Raw genomic sequence first — 21,152 nt, 5'->3', positions numbered from 1 at the left:
TGACCTGGGACTCCGGGCCACCCACCCACCTGCTTGTTAACCAGGCGGAAAATGCAACCATAAATAACCATCCACAGCCTCCTTCAGCCTCCTCGAAAAGGCAGGAGTCCCTATAAGCCCCTCATGTAAATTTGCTCTTTCACGTCTCAGTGAAAGAGGGCGAAGGCCCAGGAAGGCATGACCAGGTGGCGCTCAGCCAGCGCCCGCCTGACAGGTACAGACACAGACATAGCTGCTGTGTGCGCGGACACCCATGGATGCTGGAGGCCTGACGTGCCCTTGCCCGCTGGACACAGAAGAGAGCCTTGAGGGTCCTTCACTCTGCCCCTGTCAGGTCCTAGTACCACCTTGAGAAGTGGGTCTAGATACAAAGGAGAGATTTCAGTATGACTTGCGGAAGCAGAGAGACAAGGGCAGAGGCAGGCCAGAGCCGTGCTCCTTCACCGCCCTGCTGTATGGCCAGCTCGGCATTCAGCCTCTCTGGGTCTGTTCCCAGCTGTGAACTGGGATAGGAACCCCTCCCTAGAAGCACTGCTGGGACAGAGCACCTGCTGGTAGAAGCTAGAGCCAGTTCTCCTTTCTCCCTCCCTGACTCTTGAATCAGACCTGCCTGGGCCCACAAAGGCTTCCTGCTAACCCCAGCCCTCATGCAGCTTCTGAGTGCAAGCTTCTCGGTGGCGGGTGGACTGCACTGCCTTGGTACGTTCTGCTGTCCCGGGAAAACGGCCTCAAGGGACTGGCAGCATGACATCACACAGCTGCAATTACGGTAATCAACTTATACCAGATCCGCCTGGTTATTTTTAGAGTCTGGACTGAGAGTTTAGCAAGACAGGGCAGCCCTGGGTTCCCCTGCTGCTGAGTCCCACCTTGTCAGGTGGGCAGGATGGGTCACTGGTTCCCAGAACCCCTCCCTTCCTCCCACCCCCTGGGTCCTTCACAGGATGGTCTTTGGGCATTGGCACCTCACATACAAGATGTGACACCACTGCTTCTGGGACATTGGAGCTCAATGTGGCTTTAGGGTCCGGGTCTTCTGAGAATGTCCTCAGGGTCCCAGTGGGGTCATGGTGACTCAGCCCCCACAGAAGGACACTGGAGGAACCCATGTCCTCTTCAAAAGGGACCTCCGGCTCAGACACTGAAATGTCCCTGGACAAAAACTGATCTGCAACACTTGGTGGAAATTTGATAGAGCAAACTCAACAACAAACAGACACACCCACCCAATTAAAACATGGGCAAAGGACCTGAATAGACACTTCTCCAAAGAAGATACAAACGGCCAAGAAGCACACAAAAGATGCTCAACATCACCAATAATTAAGGAAATGCAAATCAAACCCACATGAGATACCACTTTGTACCCAGGAGGATGGATACAATTTAAAAATATAAATAGAAAATAACAAGGATTGGTGAGGATGTGGTGAAACTGGAACCCTCACATACTGCTGGTGGGACTGTAAAATGTTTCAGTTGTTGTGGAAAACAGTTTGCCGGTTCCTCAAAAGATGAGACTTGGAATTACCATATGACTCAGCAATTCTACTGCGAAGTATACACCTAAGAGAACTGAAAACAGGGACTCAAACAGATATTTGCACATAAATGCTCACAGCAGCACTATCCACAAGAGCCAAAAGGTGTACACAACCCAAACGTCCACCAAGAGATGAACGAATAAATACATGTGATACATGCACGCAATGGGATATCGCTCAGCCTTGAAAGGAACGAAGCACTGATACATACTGCAATGTGGACGCACCTTGAAAACGTCAAACTAAGTAAAAGGAGTCTAACACAAAGGTCAACTTATGCTAAATATCCAAGATGGACAAGTCCATAGAGACAGACGCAGAGGGGCAGCTGCCAGGGGCTGGGGTGGGGGGACTAGGCAACACTGCCTAATGGGTATGGGGTTTCCTTTTGGGGGTGATGAAAATGTTCTGGAACCACACAGGGGTGATGCCTATGCAACACTGTGAATGTACTGAATGCCACCGAATTATTCACTTGAGAACAGTTAATTTTACGTTATGTTCTAGGCGCCAGCCTCCCTTGCAGAGAGAAGGACCCTGTGACAGACCAGCCCGTGGACATGGGCAAAGTGCCCCAGGCCCCTCCAGGTCTGGCTCCTCAGGGCTCTGTGCCCCTCCCCGTGCACACGGCCAGGTGTGGAGCGGCTGACAGGGGCAGGGGGGTGGGGCACCACGAACAGGAGACAAACGGACTGTGTTGAGACGCTGAGACTGGGGGTTTCTGTCGCCCCCAAGTACACGGTCTCTCCTGCTCACAGATACAGGTGGGTGGGAGGCTGCAGAAGCAAAGATTCGGGAGGGTCCACAGCGGCGACTTTACGAGGCCCTGTGGAGTCACGTGTGTGGTCCTGCTGGATGAGTCGCCTAGAGACCACCTGCAGGTGCCCGTCTGACAAGGCTCAACCCCTCCCAGGGGCAAAGCTAGTGCTCACAGAGCTAAGTGCGTGTTAACCCTGCTTCCACAGGCGAGGAGGCAGCGGGTGCTGCGCCCACTTCATGGCTAAGTAGCGGCTGGAACAGAGTCCTGCTTCTCAACTCCAGCCTTTCTCCTTCCCAGAAAGAAGAGAACAGACAGCAGTGGACGGCCCACAGGCAATGCTGGAAGGGCAGGATGGGGGAGCAGGCAAGGAGAAAGCCCACCCAAGAGCTGCCCCCAGCTTCTGGGTCTCCCACCACTTCACTTTGTCTGTGTCTTTGGCTGTTTCAGAGGCAGGAAAGTTTGAGTAAGAAACTGAGTAAACTCCTTCCCTCCACTCGGACTCCCACCATCGCTCTGTGTGCCCCCAGGTCATCCCCCATTCACCCCGCTCTCAGGTCCTGGCACACAGAGTGCACATCTTCCCAAGCATTTTCCAGGCTGTTAGTTAAAGTTTAGGAACTTACATTGTTCCCTTTCCCCTTTTTGTTAAGAGTGAGAACCCTCGGAATTTTCTGGCAATCCCATAGCCACATGGGAGGGGGAGACTGCAACCAGTTTTGACATCCACTGTCTTGCCAGGGGCTTTCTGATTGTTTTAGCAGCGGAACCCTTTCTCCAATCAGAGCGCAGGTCAGGGCCAGTGCTCAGGGCAGAGCTCGGAGCTTTGCCTCCCTCTCCCTGCCACCCTGCCCCTCAGGCACTTCTCTGGAGCCCAGGGCCCTGCGGAACCCAGACAGTAGCAGCCCATGTCAGAAGAGCGAAGGCTTAAGACTGTGATAAGGTGCGACCGCCGGTACCCAAATCTGGGAGGGGGGCTGGGGCCCCCACGGGCATCTCCCCTGAGCAGGTCCCAGAACCGGTCCCTGCCTGCCAGAGCCCACCAGGCTTCGCTGATGTCATGGAGAGCCTGCACCAGCTGGACCACCAGGTGGGCACACGCCTGTGCAGGTGCACAGGTGACCTTTCTGCAGAGGTGCCCTGGCTGCTACACTCTGTGGAGCCACTCACAAGGCGAAAGCAAACAGAGGTGTTTGCTCGGGCCCGGCCACCTGCTCTCCTTGAGGGCCCAGGTGGCGCCTGAACTGCCTCCCCCAAGGTCCCACTGGCGTCAATGCGCCCACAACCATGCTTTCTTGGGGGTGTCAGCTCCAGTGGGGGAGGAGCTAAGGGAACAGTGGCACCTCGCTGCTGCTCTCACCGCCCCCCACCTTGCCCAGTGGACAGCTCAGAGGGCCACTGGCTTTACATCCTCCAGCCTCAGGGACAGAAGCGGGTCCCAGGGGCTCCCACAATTACATAGCTGTGAGGCCAGAGCTTGATGAAGCCCAGGTGTCACCTGGCCCCAGAGCTCAGGGAAGGTGGACTGTGGGAGGACCAGGCAGGGGGAGGAGGGCAGGACGAGGGTCCCGTCCACAGGGGCTCCCAGGTGTCCTGGAGCTGCAGCCCGAAGAGGGCCCCATCCTCTAAGGTCCTCTGAGGTGCGATGGAGCCCTGTCTCAGGAGTTACAGCCTCCCCTGAACCCCTAAACACGCCGCAACTCTCTGCTGCTCTGAGGCAGGGAGAGGACAGCCGTGTGGGTTCTGGAGGCCTGAGCCTTCCCACCCCTTCAAGCCCCCCAGGAGCGCCCTCCCCAGGCCACCCAGGTCACGGCCCTCAGAGGGACATCCTGGGCCTGGTCTCTCTGAGCCATACCAATGCCCCAGCCTTCCAGGGGTTAAGGACCCCCACCCAGAAAGCACGGAAGATGGGCCCTTGAAAACCCAGGGGAGGCAAATGGGGGGGGATGGCAAAAGATGACCCCCGCTGCCATCACACCCCTGTGGCCCAGGGCCAGGAGGGCCACTTCCCCGCCTGGCTGCCCACCATCCCCTCCCACCCTACCCCTCAGCCGGCCTCCTGCCGTGTACCTCAGTCTGAAATCACACCCATACATTTGAGATAAGTGGCTACTTAGGGCCTCCTTTACTGCCCATCTCTCCCTACAAGGAGACAGCTCTGAGGTCAAAGGGACCTTCCATTGTCTCCCGGAGTGCATCCCTAGCCCCGGAGAAGCTCCCCAGGCGGCAGGTGGTCCCTCGGGGAGTGTTTGTGGGCCCATCACTATTACTGTTACTGTTGAGTCACTCAGAAAAACAACTGCAGAAATGAGAAGGAAGAAGAAAAAAACGAGGAGAAGGAAGAAAACACGAGAAGGAGGAGAGGACACGGGGGCTTGAGCCTGAACACTGTGCCCACACAAAGAAGCGTGCCCTGTCACGCCCACGGGAAGGGGGAGGGGTTCCATAGCCGAAATGCAGCCGCTCCTATAGGACAGAAGGCATCACTACTGTTTGGGGGGGTGCTTCTCCAGCTCTGCCTTTTTCCCAGTTGGGCACTTTCTTCTCCCAGTCTGTCCTGGAGCCCCGGGCAGGAGGGCCCTTTCTTGGACAAGGAGACACAGTTGTACCCATGTGCCCTGAAGTCCAGCCCCTCCTCAGCACAGTAGCGTCTGTCGGGTTCTGGGTCCCCAGGCAGAGGGTGGGTGCAGGGGCCACACATCCAGCCTACACCACCAGCACAGAGGCCTCTCTTCCTGCCACACCAGAGGACACACGCCCCTCCCCTGGGGCTGGCTATGACCAGACCCCAGCTGGTGGCAGTTCCCGGACCTGCAGGACTCCCAGACATCAGCTAAAGCAGCGGTCCCACCTGAGCATCAGCCAGACCCCGAGGGGCTCCTGATTCAGGTGCTGAAGCACAGTGGCACACTTCCCTCCCAGACCCGGGCCAGGCTGTCCCCAGGGCCCCTGGAGCCCCGAGCAGGAGGGTCACCAGTGGGTGAGTGGGCTCAGGGCCACCTTCCTCTCCCAGGACCCCTCCTGGTCCCCACCGCCACTGGCCCAGAGAAGGGGCCCAGAGGACCCGAGCGGGGAGACACAAAGCCCTCTCCATGGATTCAAGTTCACAGGCTGTGGGAGCCTCAGTTTCCTTACCTGTGAAATGGGAAAATAAGGCTACATCCTTCAGGGTTTCGGGAGGATACAGTGCGCTAGCAGACAGGCAGTGCTCAGGACGGGACCGGCAGGCCATGAGCCCCCTGGGGGTGGCTACTGCTGGCATCAGCCTTATCCAGTGAAGACCAGGGGATGCAGGAGTCCTCTCTCAAGTCACAGAGGCGGGAAGGCCTCAGAGGAAGCAGCAGCTTCCTGGCCCTCCCTTCCCCTTGGCACCCCATGCTCCAGTTTAAGAGATACCATAATTTTAAATGAGTTTTCTCCTCCCCTGGCTGAAAGGCCATTAGCTCCCCATTAGGTGAATGCGTCCCATTTTCTTCTCACCACCAAGGAAACTGATTTACTTAGCTGTCCCTAAAGCAATTCTGCAGAATAAAGGCAATTCTGCAACGGTCTCAATAAACTTCCCCATTTGCTTTCTGCTCACAGACCCCACCCTGAGGAGCCCACCAGCTGACCCAGCCCCTTGGCCCCTGAGTAGGCTGGACTCTGCTAGGGCCCAGGACAGCCAGTGTGGGCCACAGGCAGCTCCCAGAGGCCAGAGTGGCTTAGTGGGCTGGGGCGGAAGAGAGAGAAGGCTGGGCCCAGGCAAGCCCGGTGGAGCAGGACACCACTCATCTCTGGCCAAAGAGGGAAGGGGCTGAAAGGGAGAGAAAGAAGTGAGCAGGGCAGCCCTCCTGGCTGAGGGGCTGCTCTGGGCACCTGCCGGTCCAGGCAGAAGTGGCAAACCCAGGTCCAACAGCAGAGGGGTGGGCCCCGCAGCCTGGAGAGGGGGCTGCTAAGTCGTGGCCAGCTTTCCTTTCTTCAGTACCTGGGAGTGAGAGGCCCAGAGGGTGTGCACACAGAGAGGGCAGGTCTTTCCTTGTGGCTAGAGGTGCTGAGCAAAAAGGGACCCAAGAAGCCAGGCCAGAAAGATGAGCGATGTGAGGCCTGGTGAGGAGCAGCTGGAGGTCAGGGAGATGGTGATGGGTGACGGGTCAGCCTGAGACATTCAGGGGGATCCCCAGAAGCCGGGGCTCAGTTTCTTCATCCATGCCATGGGGATGCCTGTACCTGCGCTGGAGCAGCAAAAGGCCAGAAACTTCTAAGAACAACTTTTAGATGGAAGTTCTTTAGCTCTGGTTCCAGGATACCCAGGGTTGATGGGCTGTGCTCCTGAGTATGAGCGGGGAGGGGCAGGTGTCCCTGTGGGGGGACACATGTGGGGGTCCCAGTGTGTGTGAGTGGCAGAGAGAGGGGCTGGGTTCCCTGGGGGAGGGTGGAGTGGGAAGGGCCAAGCCACGCTGCGTGAGTGTGTGTGTGTCCACAGGCCTCATGATCACATATCCTTGAGAAAGGGCAGAAGTGTGTCTTAGTGATGACCAAGAGTGAGTGTCAGTGTGTGAGCGTGGATTCAAGTGTGTGTGTGAGGGGGGGCCGTGCGTGCGCTCACACGGATACCAGCGTGTGGGTGAGGAGTCCTGCCTTACTCTGGGAGTCTGTGTCTGGGTTGGCACCTTTTTCTGAAGGTGTGTGCATTCACACACAATGAGAGTGTGTACACGAGGAGGGGGGCACACCGTGAGGGTCTGTTTATGCCCCAGGACCTTGCTCTGAGCATCCCTAGGCCCTCGAGCCCACCCCTGCCAGCCCTGGGGCAGTGCTTCCCTTCCCTGGCCGCTGCCTCTTCATCTGGTTGCCTCCCTACCCTCCTCTCGTCAGTCCCCCAGCACAGAAGAGAGCTTCGCGTCTCGGGGAGGTGTCTGGGCCAGCAAGGGAAGGCTTTCCTCCTCTGGAGACCCGGCCCATGCCCCAGGCAACAGGCCTGGCCACAGGAGGGCTGCGTCCACAAGAGGGCGCCCCGGGGCCGAGCTGCTCCCAGCCTGGTCGAGTCTGGGTGGGAGCAGCGGCCCAGCTCACTGGTGGCGGTCTGCAGCAGCTCACTGAGAGCCAGGCTCAACAGCTCCAGCACTGCTACTCCGGGTAGAGGGTGCCCGGAGGCCTCTCCACGGGCCCGTTGTCTCCTCTTGGGTATCGCGGGGCCACCTCTCAACCCCCAGTGCCACCAATCGTGGTTTCTTGCTCATCCCATGGGAGGGTGGGTGAGGCAGGGGACTTGCTTTCCCTGGATTGGAGAGCCTTTCTCTGATCACCCAACTCCATGCGTCCAGGCTGTGAAGAAGCCACCTGCATTCCCGCCAAGTGTCACAGGCTGCCCTCGCACCCCTACCCCCCAACTCCAGCCCCCCACGGCCTCAGCTGGGACCCCTGGCTAAGCGTGGGACAGGCACAGGAAATCCTCCACAAGCTTCGGAGGCTGCCCAGCACGCCCTGGCTTCCGGCTCACACCTGATCACCCGCCCACAACTACAAAGTTGCAACCCCGAGTTACAAGAGGTCTTCTGAACACCTTGTGTTTACTTCTGCCCTGCCTGCAGCCTCCTCCTGCCTGTTTTCCCCTCACAGCACTGGACCCCCAGACTCCCGATGCTTTCCCCCATTCTTCCCCAGGTCAAAGAAAGGGTTTCTCCCCTGCCTTCCCTATGATGGGCTGGGGGCCCGTTCTAGCTTCAGTATCTGCCTCGTGAGCTCAAGATGCAGTCACACAAATGAAGCCTTGGGCAGGCCTGGGAACCCAGAGTCTGTGCAGGACCCAGGGCCAGACGCAGGGGACCACCACCTCTTCTGTTCCCAAAGGCCACAGGGAGAGAAAGCCCTTTGTAAGCAGAGGGGGAGGGTGGCCGGAACTCCTCTCTCAGAGGGAAACTTGGTGCATACTGAGTACTGAAGAAGAGGAAGTCAAGGACAGTTCGAGAGAAACTAAAATTCGTGGTGTGTGGGCAGGGGGGCGGGCAAAGATTCGACAGCCTTGGGGTTCACTCATCCCGTCAGGGTTTTGGGGGTGGTGGCAGTGACCAGCCTTTGCAAGGCCACATCTAATCCTCCCAGCACCGATGTTGGCGGCACACAGCCCTACTCCACTGCAGGATGGTCAAAAGCACTTGGTACAGGTCGGCCCAGAGCCGTCAAATGGTCCCAAAGGCCGCACCTTCAGGTGTCCCCGCCTGGCATCAGCGCGGGACTCGGAAGCCGCGCGTGGGAGTGGAGCCACGGCGGGCCCTCAGCCGGCTGTGCTGGGCCAGTCCGAGCGGGCCCTCGAGGGCAGCCTCCCTAGAAACCACAGCCTTTTGGGTTTTTTAAGGACTAGAGCGGCAAAAACGCACAAGGGAAAAGCAACCATTCTTCAAAACAGCAGATCCCCTCCGCATCCCGCGGCTAGCCAGGGTATCAGAGCTGGAGGAAGAATGCACCGACGTGTAGAGCGACAAGGAAACGAAGACGGAGCAATCTTTTACAGAAACACAACTCCTCCCCGCCCAAGTCGCAGACTTTCTAGGGCTACCTCACCCGCCCTCCCCCACCTGCACCGAAACGGCTACAAGCTCCGTTCGGTTCGCTCCAAGACGCCGCTGTGGTGCGAGGCGCCACCAGGCTGGGGAGCGCGGCTGCGACAAGGGCCCTGGGCACCGACCCCGGCCACCCGGCCCGCGTGCCGCTCCGACCCGAGTCCGGCTCCAGCCCGAGACCCGCCCAGTGCGCGGGGCCCGAGGCGCCCTGCCCACCACACCACCCCGCTCGCAGCCGAGCCCGGGCGGCCGGCAACTGCGCAGCCCGCTGCCCACCGCAAACAGAAAGGCGTTTCCGAATGCGTCCACTCAGCCGCTCGGCGCGCGGTGCCAACTTCGCCTCGGCCGCTGCGGGCACCAGTCCCCGGCAGGACTCACCTTCGCCGAGCAGCGGCAGCAGCAGCAGCAACCGCAGCCCCACGGTGCCGGCCGTCGCCTTCTCCATCGCCGGTGCACGCTGGGGCCGCGGCGAGAGGGACGGTGGCTTGGGCTGGGGGTCTCGGCGGCGGGGTGCGGCGCTCAGCCGGGCTGCCCCATGCCCGGCCGGGACGCGGTGGACGAGATGAACACTGAGGGCGCAAAGCGTCGGGGCACGGGCTCCACGGTACTCTCCGCAGCTGCGCGCCGGGCTCCGGTCGCGGGGCCTGAGGCGAGGCGGGGCGGGGTGGGGCGGGGCGGTGAGGGGGCGGGGCGGGCGGGGCGGGCGGGGCCCGGGTGCGGGCGGGGTGCGGGAGTAAGGGCGGGGCACTGGGTACCCGCCCAGGCGATGCCAGGTGCGGTTCCCGCGGGGCGCGGTTTAGGAGACCAGTGCCGGACGCGGGGTGCGGGCCGGGCGGGGCGCGAGTAGGGGCGAGGTGCGGGACCCGGGGTACCGGCCCGCCAGCCGCAGCCCCAATCCGCGCACCTCCGCACGCACAGCCACTCTTCCTCACTCTATGCGCTCGCTCTCGGTCTGTGCGCTTCGACCTTCCCCGCCGCCCAGAGAGGGCAGGGAAACCACGGGGATGCGGGGGTGCGCCCGAGTGGACGTGGAGACTAGGCAGGCGCCCCGCCTCCAGGCTCCGGGCGCGGTGCGCATCCTCAGCCATTTCTCGGAGGGGGGAGGCGCGGTGGGAGCGCGGCCTCTCTTGGGGCCGGAGGCGGGAGGAGGGGAAGTGCCCGGGTGGGGGAAGGGGAGCCTGGGCACTTTCTGCGCACGCCAGGGGTGAGCCTGGCCTGTGGCTTCCAATGTCCGCGGTCCCTCTAGGGGTGTCCTAGGGTTAGTTTGTGAACCTGCCTCTTTAGGACTGGTCCAACCAATGAAACCAGGAAACTGACTCTGGAGCTGGCTTTAATGGGGTGCTTGGAGGGTAGGTACTCCCTCTCCCCAACCAAACAGAAGAATTCTTAGGATGGGGGGCTGACTGGGTAGCAGAGCAAGTAGCGAGGAGGAACTGGAGCCCCAAAGAATTTAATTTTTGCCCCAAGAAATGATGTCCATAAACACATCCAGTACTCAAAAGGGAAGACTCTGGGTCCCCAACATGGGGGGTCCTGGAGGTTGGAGGTGAGCTCTAGGCCTCTGTGGGAAAAGTCCACTGTTCTACTCCCACCTGCTAGCTGCCTTTTGTGGTCTGGCCCTCACCTAGGCACAGAGGAATGCAAGCCTAAGGGGCCTTGGGGTGGGAGGGTCCAGGGTACCTAGGCCTGGGGTGCCCCTATTTCAGTGTCTCTTCTTCCGGCTGTGCACAGAGCCCCGCCCTCTTGCCTGGCTGAGCTCAGGGCTGAATAAGGGCTCTCTGCACATCACTCTGCAGATATGAAGTCAAAGTGAAGTCACCCTCGCAGGCATGAGGAGGAGCTGCCAAGACAGGCTGGCTGGGGGCTCTGCCTGCTGAGATGTCCAAGCCGGCCTGCTGGCTGGAGGCCAGGGCACAGTGCTGCCAGCTCGGGAGAGCCACCCTGCGGCCACCAGACCTTGTGTTGCCTGCCTCACGCTCCCCGAGCCCCAAGCCCTTGGATTTATGGGGCCGGAGTTGGCCGTGGGGGACTCCCCTGGGTGTAGACAGGCCCTACCTCTGGTGCTAGTAACAACAACCAAGGCTGCACATTCAGGCCTGTGCACAGGGAAGGGACCTGAGTGGGAAAGGAGGGCCTGAGGGGAACTTCTTTGTTACCAACAGGCTCCTGTGGCAGAAGAATGCAGAAGGAAGAGGGGTGGCCTGGCCCATTCTTGCAACCAGCCCCACCCCTGTGCCCCCCCAGGGACCACCCTGGCCAAGCCTTGGCTGACACGGGTCAGGCTGGATGTCTGGTCGTGCTCCGTGTGACCACCTCAAGGACCCATTTGAGGCTGTGTCCCTTCTTCAGTCCTCAGGCCCTTCCACTCTCCTCCACCACCCTTGGGGGTCTTGAGAGGACATCTGACACTATGCTGGGGACATTGCCCTCTTCTTAGAAAAAGGTCTGGGGAGCCTCATATGTGTACCCCTGTACCCTCATATGTTGTACCCCTGTACCCACATGTGCATACACCTGTGTTCACGTACAGGGATATGGATGCATACCCTCACCCGCGTGCATGCCCAGAGATCTGACCAGAGGAGGATCCAGGAAAGCACAGAGGTGAAGTGCTTGGCTTGCTGACCTCGGGTCCTGCATATCCATAAGAGACACCCCTGTGAGACTCAGACAAGGCCTGACCTCAACTCTGCCCTACTCACCCTTCCATGGGTTCTTCAATGGAGTTGTTTTTCTCCTCTCAATTTCCTGCCCCACCTTCCTTTCCTCCCTTCCTTCCTCTGCTCTCCCCTTCTCCTCATTCCCCTCCTTCCCTCCCATTCTCTGCAAGAATCTCTTCTCCATTCCTTTGCCCCAGCACAAGAACCAGGCTAGCTGCCTCACTGGGGCCTCAGCGTCTTCATCTGTAACATGCAAATAACGATACAGTAACTGCCTTGCAGTGTTGTGAGGCTGAACCCAAATGAAGCATTGACAGAATCAGCACAGTTTCTGGCTCCCCAGAAAATGAGATTTTTTTTTTTCTTCTCTTCTTCCAGGGTCCTCTGAAATCCAAGGAGATGTCTGGGTGGGAGGCTGGGGGCAGTGACATTGTGTGAAGGTTGAAGGTGTGCTCTGAGTTGTATCCTGGCTGGGTCTCTGATCTGTGTGACCTCGGCAAGTTTGCAACGTCTCTGGGCCTCAGGAAGGCGGAGCTCCATCCCCCCAGGTGCCTGAAGACAGGTGAGTCCCCGGCAATCAGCATGAGCTGTCACTGTCACCATTGATTCCCATCAGCTGTGACGCTGAGGCCGAGGCCAAAGTGGTCGGTGGACATTGCTAAGGTGACACGGAAAGCAGGTGGTCCCTACATCGAGCTGTCTGCTGCCCTCAGCTCTGGCTCCCCACCTGTATAGGTAACGAATCACACCCTGTATGGGGACGGCAGCCAGTGAGACCGGCCTGTAGGAGCCAACACCTGTCTCTGGCCCTCCCCATAGGACCTGCAGCTTTCTCAGTGATAGGAGGGAGAACCCTGGAGCCCCAGAGGCCTCTCTGCCACAGCAGCACTTATCTGGGCGTATACTTACACATTCAGGAGCAGTGGGTTGATTCATGCTGACGCCTCACTGAGGCTTTTGGGGGCTTGCTCACACCGAGTCCCCAGCCCGAGGGTACCACTGGAACCTGATGGGGCCTCAGGCCTGGCAGTGCCCGCCTCTTGCCTCAAGGACACCAAAGAAGGCCCATCCTGGCTCATGAGTGAGCGTGGTAATAACAGGGAGCTTGAATTGGCGAGTCTGGCAGATACGGCCTGAATGCTTTTTGGAAAAAGCATCTCCCAAGGCAGTTTCATAATCTGCCTTGTAATGCAGATTTAGACAAGTTTTTACGAATGCACTTTTTAAAATAGGTCTTAATGGATCCTTTGCAGTAGTTACAGTCCATTGTGTAAATGCAAACAGAAGGCTTTTTGAAAACATGTATTATTGATCAGAAAGGCAGCAGCAATTAGAAGCCAGTGTGTCATATCATTCAATACACACTTCCTATACAGCCCTGCTTGTGCTCTCTCATAACTTTCTGACAAATTATCCTGTCCCTGGGAAGCCTTTCTTTTCCCTTTTGCTTCTGGGAGCGAAGGAGGACCTCCCCATCAGTTACTAGCTAGAGGTGAATGAAAAATGAAGCTTCCCCTTTACCGTCGCAAAACCTGTTTACGACTTCTCCGCTTTCAAGACTGAGATGGCAAAACCTTCAGGTAAGATGGACGATGCTTCTCAATTTGGTCTACGGGCCACAGTGAAAAAAACCAAAACAAAACTGGTGACAGATAGCATGTTCTGTGGGAGGGCAGAATCACAAAGCTGGGGGGGTCTGAGCCAGGAGCCCTGCAGGGGAGCCTGCTTTGTGGGAGGGGTGTTCAACCAGGGTCCACAGGGAGGAGCTCTGGATGCCCCTCCCCAGTCATGGAACCTAAAATGATCCACTAGGATAAAGCTGAGACTTGTTTTTGCTTAAAAATCCATATTTGGGTCTGTATTTCACCCCATCTGCACATTTCCCATTTGCCCTTCTTCTTGAAAAGTTCATTTATTTAACAAACATTTGCTGGGCACTCACTGTATTCCAGGCACCCTTTCCAAAGTCCAGTGAACGAAGCAATCTGGGTGCTTCTTAAGGACAATCATCAACACGTAAGGCACACATGCAGCCCAGTCAGAAGTGACCCCAGATGGGGTGAGACGCGGGGCGGGGTGTTTATCAGGGCTGGATGTCCTGAAGAGCTGACTTTGGGCAAAGACAGAGCTGTGGGGACAGCGCTGCCCGCAGGGAGCAGGGAGGTGACAGGACGTGCCCTGGAGTTCCCTGCGTTGCCCCAGCAGGGACAGGGGGCCGTCCTTTGTCTCCTCACGATAGCATCTTCTCAGCAGCCTCAGCTCACCCCTCTGGAAGATGCAGCTCTGGTCTCTGAGAGGGTTACAGCCTGCAGGATCTGCAGAGTGAAGACTCTGACCTGGGCAGTCTTTTGGAGCCGAAAAAACGTGCTGTGCTCTTGGTGTTCTGACAAATAGGAAGTCCGTTGACTTAACACCCTACGATGTCTTCCAAAGCCTCCCTGCCCAGGATGGTGTGGGCTGCAGCTCCAGGCACAGTGTGCAACTTCCACATCCATCTCAGGCCTGCGGGTGATGAGGCGGTGCGCTGTGAGCTGGAGGAGAGGGGGAGAGGGGGGCCAGCCACCTGCCCTTGTGGGGGGGGCCAGGGTGTGAGGGCACAGCCTGGGTGGCTCCCCCAGTCCCCTGTGCTTGCAGACAGGCCCAGGAGAAGCAGAGCACTTACTTGCCCCCTTCTCCCCACCCCCACCCCGGAAGTGCCCCGAAGACCTCGCTCAGCTGTTGCAGCTGCCCCAGGTGGGAGGGGGCGCTGTTCTCAGGTAGATCTAGGGTGCCCTCCTTGCTTCCTCTCCAGCACCTCCCTAGGGTTGCTACCTGAGCTTAGGCGCACTGGGGGCTCCCAGTCCCGCTGAAGACCCCTCACCCAGCCCGGATGGGGCCCCTCCCTGCTTGCTGAGAAGCCGGCCAGCCAGGCCTTCATCCCCTAGCGCTGTGCAGTGGAACGTTCTGCAGTGGTGGTAACTTCCTGCCCTCTGCTCTCCAACACGATGGCCACTGGCCAAGTGTGGCTGGTGTGACCGAGGAACTGAATTTATAATAACGTAAAATTAAATAGTCATATGTGGCTAGTGTACTTGCTGGGCGTTGATGCTCTAAGAAACACCTTCCCAGCCTCTCTTGGAGGCTTCTGGGCGCTGGGCAGGCTCCTAGCCCAAAGCTCCCCCACTGGAGGGAGAACGGAGAAATCAGAGCCTGCCGATTCGCCAGCCCCAGTGGGCTCTCTTATCCAGCAGCTGCCGCTCTGTTTCCTGGTGGTTTGAAGATGCCGTAGTCACCCCCCTGCCCAGAACGACAGTGGCATTGCTGGGGTTCACCCTGGGCACGCTCTCTCACTCGCCCTGGGGAATCTTCCGTTCCCCTCCAGGCTTGGCCCCCGAGCCTGACCAGGCCTCCTGAAATCCCTGCTTCCTGTAGGCAGAGTGAGCCCTGCAGGGCCCTGCTCTCAGGGGCCTCTTTGGAAAGGGGCTGATGAGCTCGTGCATATTAAGATGCGGTGATGAAGGGCTGTCAGGGGACTCTGTGCAACAGCCTGAGACCCAAGGGCCTGCTCGCTAGTGCTGGGAGCTCAGCATCCGGCCCCTCTCCAGGGCCCTTGTCCCTCTGCTCCTAAGCACCCCTCCGTGGTCCCAGACTCCCCACGTGTTCTCTGGCCACTGACCTCCACCGGCTGTTCCTTCTGCCTGGGAAGCTCTTCATGCCTCCTCCTGGCCCCTTCTGTTGTTCAGCTCCTATTCAATGCTCAGAAGTCTCGGCTCCAAAGTACCCCTCTCCCCAGTCCGTGCTCAAATGCTCCGTCTAGACAATCTGAAGGAGGCCCAGTGTGCGTCCTGGTTTTTGTTTTTTTGGCTGCAAGGCATGCGGGATCTTAGTTCCGCAGCCAGGGATGGAACCCACGCCCCCTGCATTGGAAGCGCAGAGTCTTAACCACTGGACCGCCAGGGAAGTCCCGCTTCCTGGTTTAACTGTGCTGTATTTATCTCTAGCCCTCTGCGTGGGGACCTGCTGAGGACTCAGAGTGCCGGTCGGGTGACCTGCCATGAGAAATGACCCTCGTGGCCAAGAGGACAACCTGGGCAGAGGCACAAGGTATGCTCAGGAGGCAGGAGGGAAGGGCGTGGCCGTCTGCGGTGACAGCATCAGTGCTTGCCACCCGTGTGCACACTCACACCCCTTTGCGCCCCTTCTTCCTCTGGGCTGCCCTCTCAGTGTGAATGGGAGCCCGTCTGGTCTATAAACATCAGCAGAAGGGGCGACAGGAGCAGGGGCTGGAGCCGGAAGATGACTCACAAGGAGGGAACAAGGCACCCCAAATAAATCATCTGGGGCCTGACATTTGGAGCGTTTGAGTTTGAGACCAAACACAGATGCCCTTTAGATAAATACATTTTTGAGACGTGTTCTGCAGGAGACGTTTATGACTTTAATAGGTTTTTAGTGTCAGACGAGCATCAGGAAGTGTTTTGTTGAGAGACTTTCTCTTAAAAGCTCAGAATCCTTCTTTTCCCTCCGGCCCTTTAAACAGAAGGATACAGAGATCCTCAGCAAGGGAAGCTTCTCTTTCTCCCGGTTCCCTGGGGGTTGGCTCTGGGCTGGGATGGCTCAACTGAGGAATGTTCTGGGAGGTTCTGAAGACCTCAGTGCTCCAGGCCATGGGGGGTGGAGGATGGGGGTCTCTCGGGAAGCTGATTTAGAAGCTTAGAAGCACCCTCCTCCCTCAGAGCAACTCCTCTCCTCCCCAATCCCCCCACCTAGAGGAGGCTGATGGCTGGTCCTCAGGGATGAGAAGGGCTCTGTATGGAGGACGGGGGTCCCTGAGGCCTCTGGAGGTTGGCAATTTTCTGTGGATTGGAAACTTTACAAAGATCCCTCACGCTGAAGCCCAGGAGTACAAAGGATCTGAGCTCACCACAGGCCCTATGCCAGCGAGGAGACACAAGGAGAAGGTCAGATGCAATCATGTCTGGAAGCTTCTCCCTTCCGACTTAGAGACAGGCCCCCACCTGCCCATCCTGGGCTCTGTCCCAGGACCTTCAGGGAGCCCCGGGTCCTGCAGCCGCCCTCTGCCCAGCTCTTGCCTGAGCACCAAGTGGCCACATGTGGGGCTGCTTCTAGTACCCCGTGCGTGCTGCTTAGCCCTCTCCCTGCCCCCCAAGACAGGGGCTGGATGCCAGCTCTCCCATCCTTGAATGAGGCCAGCGTGGAAGAACTCACCCCAGGTCATCTGTGCTGTGGCTCTGGGCCACGTGGGGAGGACCCCTAGCCGAGGTGGACGGACCTTGGGATTGTCCTCCCAGCACAGTGGGTGTGGGTGGGTCAGGGGCACGTGGCACCAGGCGGGAAAAGGAGGGGCCCACTGAGATCCAGAACCTGGCTCACAGAAAACACACAGATGGAACTGAGAGGAAGCCCAAGTGAACTTAGTGGTGGCGCGGGCTTCAAGGGCACGGGCAGGCCACTTCCTAGCACAGCTGTGAGATGAGCACTGGGGTAGTGGGGGATGGGAGGGGAGGGACAGTCGTGTCTGTGCTGTTGTCCAGACGGGACATCTCCCGGGGGCAGGAGAAATGTTCTCATCAACCAGTACACCGAGACTCCACATTGATTGCAAGGAGGTCCCCTCGTTCCCCTCAGGTGACACCTAAGGGAGACCTTCTGAGGACACCTGGAACCACATTTTCAACAGCTCCAGCTGCTGTAATTGAGAAACCTGACCTCAGTTTTTCCATTTCTGTGGATAATTCAGCCCTCCCACCCTTCTCCTCCATCTCCCGCCCCACTAGCCCTGGCCTGTCTCAGACCCTCTCCTCACCCCAGACCCCTCTCCTGGTCCTGGTCATTTTATCCCAGGCTGTGTCAGGAATGAATGCACAAGGAGATGGATGCAGAGAGGCTGGGATTGAGCAGGGACCTGGGTGCCAGCCCTCCCTATCCCCCGCCCAGCCCCCCACCCCAGGCCACTAAGTCACCCCCTCAGCCCCTGGGACTTGTCAAGACCCTCATCAGGAGTCCGCGTAAGGGATGGATGAGAAGACTTTGAATGGAGCACCTATGATCTTCTAAAGCTTCGCTCCTGCCTCGTAATTATTTCCTTACAGGATCCAGACACTTGGATACGGCCCATTTCTTAACCCCATTCACAACAACCTTTGTTTTTTTCATGGTTGTCTTGGAAGCAGCTGCCCACAAACTGAAAGCAGCCCATAAACTACATATCATTGTTGGGGTCTCTCATGACCTTGCCTGTGTGGGGGGCAGGAGGGAACGACCTCTGTTTTATTTCCCAGGTGGATACCCTGGCTGGGGCAGGGGGTGCGGAGGTTGATTGGTTACCCATTTGCATCTGTAATTTATCAGCATTCTCAAAATCCTAAAGGATTTTTGGGGCTTAATTATTCATGTCTGACCCCTAGAAGAAAGGCTGAGTGAGGTCACCCTGGATGGCAAAACTGTGGGGTCTGAATCATCTCTCCTAGAAAAGGAGGGAGGTCCTGGGTGGGCGCAAGTGAGAACAGCTAATGGCTATGGACATCCCACCTGGGGGCAGCCCTGGACTGGAGCTTCTAACTCATTCAGGGTCACAGCACCTGCCCGGGTGGTAGCAGCATCCCATTTTACAGGTGAGGTGCAAGCCCAGGGGTTCTTTCTCTGGGCTTCTTTCCCTCACTCCACACTGCTTCCAGTTCTCAAATGCTAGGGCAGGGCTGGTCAAACACTATGTGAGCCCACCCCGCAGATTCTAAGGCTGCCCTCAGGACCAGTTCCCAGGGGTTCCTGATGCTGCTGGTCCTGGGTCCACACTGTGGGATCCACTGCCCCAGAGCATGATGGGATAGGAGAGATGCGGGTAAGGGTCTCGAGGTGGAAGGTACCCGCTTCACCCTCCCGCCAGCACGCCCTGTCCCCAGTTAGCCTCTCCTCCTCTGTGTCTCCTCCCTATTCCCAGCCTCCTTCCGGCCCTGGCTTACATCCGTGGTCCTGGCGTTGCTGGGAGCCCACCCAGAACACTCCTTCTTCACTCCCCTGCAGGGACTCACCTCTGTTTGCATACAGCTGTCTCCTCCTAACACCCATTTCTTTAGCTGGGTCCCTCATGTGAGACTCAGGCCTGTTGGAGCCCACTGGGGGACCCAGCACCCTCACTGTGTAGGTAAAGGGGGGGTCATTTCTGTGACTGGGCTGGATCCTACTGTGACCTGTGACCCAACCCTTGCACAGTACTGAGCTTCAGGGAGGCTACAGCAAACGCATTTCCCCCGTCTGCAGAGCAAGAGGGCTATCGCCATCGCCATCACCCAGAACACGCCTGCTCTGCTCCCCTGCAGGGGACCTATTTCTTCAACTGGGTCCCTCAGAGCAGTACGGCTATTGCCATCTTCCTGATGACCAGATGCACAGCTGTAGGGGACTTGGTCTCTGGCAAGGCATGGTCACTTGGTAGAGCCTGACTCAGGACCTGTGTATGGCCAAGGGGGGGACTGGGGAAGCTGAGGGAAGAGGGGAGGCCAGGGGACCCTGCACCCTTAGTCAGGGTCTCATAGACCCCTCCAGACAGCACACATAGGTGGCGGTGGTGACGGTGGCAGTGACTCTGGCTGGCCTGTGCATTGTTATTTCCAAAGGCTGAGTCTTTGGAGCAAAGGAATTTTCATTCCTTTTTCATTAATGAAAACCTTGCAGCCAGAGGAAGCACCCCACTAAATGACTGATACTCCACGAGATATGTACGCACTGCTCAGAAATGTCTCCTACTCAATGAAGGAGAGATAACAGTCAGTGGAATAAAAATTAATCTGGCCACTATAGGAATTAATATAAAAACATCAGATGCGGGACTTATAAGGGATGCCACCTCCAACTAACCCTCCCTGGGTTAAATACCCCAGGGACGATGATTTATATTCTGTGCTACAGGCCTCTGCTGGCATAATCGATAGGGATGAGAAATGGGGCCACCCAGCCGTACCTACCCATGGGGCTGGGGAAGGGAGCCGGGGGGCCGGGGGCTAGGGCTGCCCTGGAGGCTGCTGGGAGCAGGGGCCCATCTGAGCCATCCGCTCTTTCTCCTCCTTCCTCTACCTCCCTGGTGAGCCCCAGGCCTGCAGCTGATGGGTTTCTGGAAGTCTGGGTCATGGCACCATCTCACGAGGCCTCACCCCAGCGCCCGACTCCTCTGGGGGTACAGGGGGTACGGCCGGGGGAGAAGAGGGCAGGGCAGACTGGGCCAGGTGCTGCCGGAGACCAGAGCAGTGGGACCCCCACTGGGAGCTGGGCTTAGCTGAACCTCCTGACGGTAATACTCACTCACCCATCTTTGCTCTGCAAGAATTACCGCTCCAAACTCTTGGTTTAGGGTGAAACTTGCCTAAGCGACTGTTTATTCTCACCATCGCAAACTTAGGATCTGCTGTTTCAGTCGAGGAGCTTTAAGTCGAAGCCCTTGCCGGTCAGTCCCCGGGGTGCTTCTCTGCAGGGAGCTTCGAGCTGGGGCTCATGCCCAGAAGCAGATGGGCTTCACCGCAGCTGCAGGGCTGGCCTTCCTGCTGTGCCAGGTGAGCGGTGAGTTATCCTCGCTCCTCCACGGTGAGGGCCATACTTGCTTAGATTTGCACCACTACGCACCAGCCACACCCGTGTTGGGGGTGGGCAAGCCAGTGTCAGGGCCAGCCAGGCTGCCCCCAGCTGGCTCCCTGCTCTCCGTCTTCCTTGGACCTGCTCCTGGGGGGCGGGGCAGAGGAAGATCCTGTCATGGCCCTCGATGTGGAGACCCCAGAGGAGGCTGATGCAAGGAGGACAAAGTGTTGATCCCACAGCCCCTCCCCGCCAAGCCCCGACTGTCCCTCAGCCACACTCTCTACTCTGTCCGGGGGAGGCACCAACTCCCCACTGTGCCAGCCTCTCATCACGTCCTGCCCTGCCCTCTGCTCTTACGTTAAACTCTAGTCATTGCTCTTCAGACGTGTCGTCTGCTGCTGCAGTCTGACCATACAGCCCCCAAGGAAAACTCCTGTAGAGCTAGTAGTGAGGAAACTTTGGGGGGAAGGGAAATTTTGGTCCCTTGTTCTTGACGACACAAGAGCCTGGCCCTTCCCAGGGAGGCCTACTGGTGTCTCCTTTGCGTGCCGCAGCCTGGCAGGGTGCCCTGGGTGATCCCCACACTTCTGCTCACCGTCACAGTGGGTGGCCCCGGGGCAGGCTTCCATGCCTTATGTGGCGTAAAGCCAGGGACTAGTGATCTTGAGCAACCTCGGGGATAGAAAGGCCCAAAGGGACCACTCAATCTAAGCCTCATCATATAGATGGAGAAACTGAGGCCCCAGACAGATGGGCCGAGGCCACAGAGTAAAGCAGGCCTCCTGGCCCCAGGGCGGTGCCCTCTGCCCACCGAATCGCCCATGTCGCTGGTCTGGGCTACCGTGCAGTCATCCTGAATCCTACTGAGACAAACATAAACCCTAATATTATTATTCTTTTCATTGCATTAGGAGTTGAATTGCATCCCCCCAAATCCATATGTTGGAGTCTTTAACTCCCTGTACCTCAGAATGTCACCTGATTTGGACATAGGGTCTTCACAGATGTGATCAAGTTACAATGAGGTCACTGTAGTGGGCCTCAATCAAATATAACTGGTGTCCTTATAAACAAGGGAAAT

The 21,152-nt window shown here is 58.1% G+C and overlaps 1 protein-coding gene across 13 annotated transcripts in view; it reads right to left on the bottom strand.

Annotated features, from left to right (window-relative positions):
• RET (ret proto-oncogene) overlaps positions 1-9,426 on the bottom strand; it is a gene marked incomplete at its 3' end in the record, with an annotated part of 60,980 nt that extends 51,554 nt beyond the window's left edge. For all 13 annotated transcript variants that reach the window (XM_082674286.1, XM_082674291.1, XM_082674292.1 and 10 more), the window contains exon 1: positions 9,222-9,426. In XM_082674286.1, coding sequence (XP_082530412.1) covers positions 9,222-9,288 — 67 coding nt within the window. In that variant the 5' untranslated portion in view covers positions 9,289-9,426. The remainder of the gene's footprint in view (positions 1-9,221) is intronic.
• Positions 9,427-21,152: the final 11,726 nt, after the last annotated feature.

The sequence above is a fragment of the Grampus griseus genome, assembly GCF_964374135.1.
Source record: "Grampus griseus genome assembly, chromosome: 16".
NCBI lineage: Eukaryota > Metazoa > Chordata > Mammalia > Artiodactyla > Delphinidae > Grampus > Grampus griseus.
Note: the sequence above shows the minus strand (reverse complement) of the source record. Positions and strands in the feature narration are given on the sequence as shown.